The sequence below is a fragment of the Hetaerina americana genome, unplaced genomic scaffold (genome assembly GCF_022747635.1).
Source record: "Hetaerina americana unplaced genomic scaffold, ioHetAmer1.1.p SCAF_5, whole genome shotgun sequence".
Classification (NCBI taxonomy): Eukaryota; Metazoa; Arthropoda; class Insecta; order Odonata; family Calopterygidae; genus Hetaerina; species Hetaerina americana.
Window position 1 is genome coordinate 89,099,801 of NW_027287095.1, and position 2,350 is coordinate 89,102,150.

Genomic DNA, 2,350 nt, shown 5'->3' on the forward strand with positions numbered 1-2,350 from the left:
GGTCATTTTGTCTGTTATTATAATTGAACTATCATTATTGATTCTTAGGTACTTAAGAATGTCTCTTAATCAAAGAAATATTTCGTTGGTATTAGTATATTAATTTATTCTTGAATATTTTTACTCATTAACGAATAGAATGTTTTTATTCATAGAATGTCATTAAAATATACTTAGTGGTTGTAGTTACGAGAGCGACATATTTTCACCATATTCTCTAAGCACTTGTGTAATGGAATTGCACGTTCAATTCAAGCAGAACGAAGGAGAACATCTTTTGAAGAAATCGTTGTTGATGGTTTTCCATTTTAACTTTTTTCCCGACGGTGGCTCCACTTCCCGAGAAGGCGTAGGATGGAGATCAACACGCAGTATTATCTCGTGAATTGGTGGCGTTATTTTGAATTTCTTGAAACACTTATGCTCAGAAATTAGTCGTGTATCCATATTCATCGCGTTCATCAGCAACCGCGTGATCTTCTTTCACCATATCAGCGCCTTTCTCCGCAATCGCTATAACGGGTGCGTTTGTGTTCCCCGTGACTATGTATGGCATTATAGAAGCGTCTATCACCCGAATCCCACGAATCCCTCCCCTCAATCTCAATCGGGAGTCCACAACGGCGCTCGGGTCGTTTTCTGGGCCCATTTTGCAGGTCCCCACGGGGTGGTAAATGGTCGTCGTATAGTGACGGATGGCACACTCCCAGTATTCATCGGAAATAAAATCTAAATGCTCGCACCCAGGGAATGGAATAGGGTTGATTCTCGCTCCTAGCTTTTGCATGCCCGGGGTCTGGCTAAGGGCGTAGCCTAACTTTGCGCCTTCTCTTAGCACCATTATGTCCTCGGGATCGTTGAAATAGTTGGGATAGAGGACCGGTGGACTGAGCGGGTTTTTATCCCTCAGTCTGATCATGCCCCGAGACTTTGGACGCAGAAGTAGCGGTAATGCGGTGAAGGAATCTTTGTAAAGGTGTGGTTCGTACACTTTGGCGTAGAATTCGTCCTTCAGGCCCTGATCTCTTTTGCCAAAGATGCCTCCATCGGTATTATCCGAATAAGATGCGATGAAGATTTGAACGTCTGGCCAGTCATCAGTCTGATTTGCGTAAATCGTTTTGGCGAATATCATTATTTCACAAACGGGGGAGGCGTACAAAGCACCTTCATGGTTGTTCAGAAACTTCCTCAGGTTGTTGAGGGTCAATTCGCGAGGGACGACGAATGCCACTGGATCGTCCACAAGGTATACCGCTCCGCCCATTCCAGGGTGGTCTTGAAGGTTGTAGCCCACTGCCAAGTCGGCTATAACGGGTATATCCAAATCTTCAAGATGTCTGGAGGGTCCGATGCCAGATAGCATCAACAGCTGGGGAGTCTGAAGAGACCCTGCGCTCATGATCACTTCTTTGCTCGCTAGTATCCTGTAGTCGTTACCGTCCTTGTGAAACTCAACTCCCACGGCGGTTTTCCCCTTCATCATGATCCTCTTCACTTGGGAGAAGAAGCTGAGGTGGAAGTTTGGTCTGTTCCGGATCGGTCTGATAAATGCCTTCGCCGTGCTGCACCGAAGACCGTCCCTGAGGGTTCCCTGGGGGTAGCCGAAACCTGTTTGCGTCTCTCCGTTCATATCTACCTTGTTCAATCCTAGTTCGTAGCACGCTTCCTCGATGAACGGGGCGATTTCCGCACTAAAACGGTAGTGTTCCACGCTCAGTGGTCCTCCTCTCCCATGGTAAGGTGACCTCTTTAGCTCTGGTATCCTGATATCTTCAGATTTCTTAAAATAAGTCAACATGTCATCGTAACCCCACCCGGGGTTTCCCAGGGATTCCCACCGGTCGTAATCCCTGCGATTTCCCCTGACGTACATCATGGCGTTGAGGACCGAGGACCCTCCCAGAACCTTGCCCCTCGGCCACTTGCACTGATTCCCAATCATGGCCAGGCAGCTCGTCCCAGAGGGCTCCGTCTTAAACATCCAGTCCAGCGGGGAGCCCTGCAGGGAGGCAAACATCAGCGGGAGGTCGGTCAGGATCGTTTCGTCTCCGCCGGCCTCCAGCAGGAGCACCTTCCACCGGGGGTTCTCGGTCAACCGGTTGGCGACGACGCAGCCCGCGGATCCACCCCCGACTATAATGAAGTCATACTCGTGCAAGAAGTCGAAGCCCACGTCCATGGGCCTTTGGTCCATGGCGACGATGTCCGGGCGGTAGAAGAGGATGCCGGTCCGGAGGAAGACGAAGACGAAGCTGAATCCAGCGCCGTAGGTGACAGCGATGCGGAAAGCTGAGGCGGCGGCGGCCGCGTTCAAGGGGTTGTAGTTGAAGGAAATCGCCGAGGACAT

At 49.7% G+C, this 2,350-nt stretch overlaps 1 protein-coding gene across 1 annotated transcript; it reads right to left on the bottom strand.

Annotated features, from left to right (window-relative positions):
* Nucleotides 1–424: 424 nt before the first annotated feature.
* On the bottom strand, nucleotides 425–2,350 carry LOC139694157 (glucose dehydrogenase [FAD, quinone]-like). Its single transcript, XM_071592587.1, has one exon. The coding sequence runs from the start codon at nucleotides 2,348–2,350 to the stop codon at nucleotides 425–427; it is 1,926 nt and encodes a 641-aa protein (XP_071448688.1).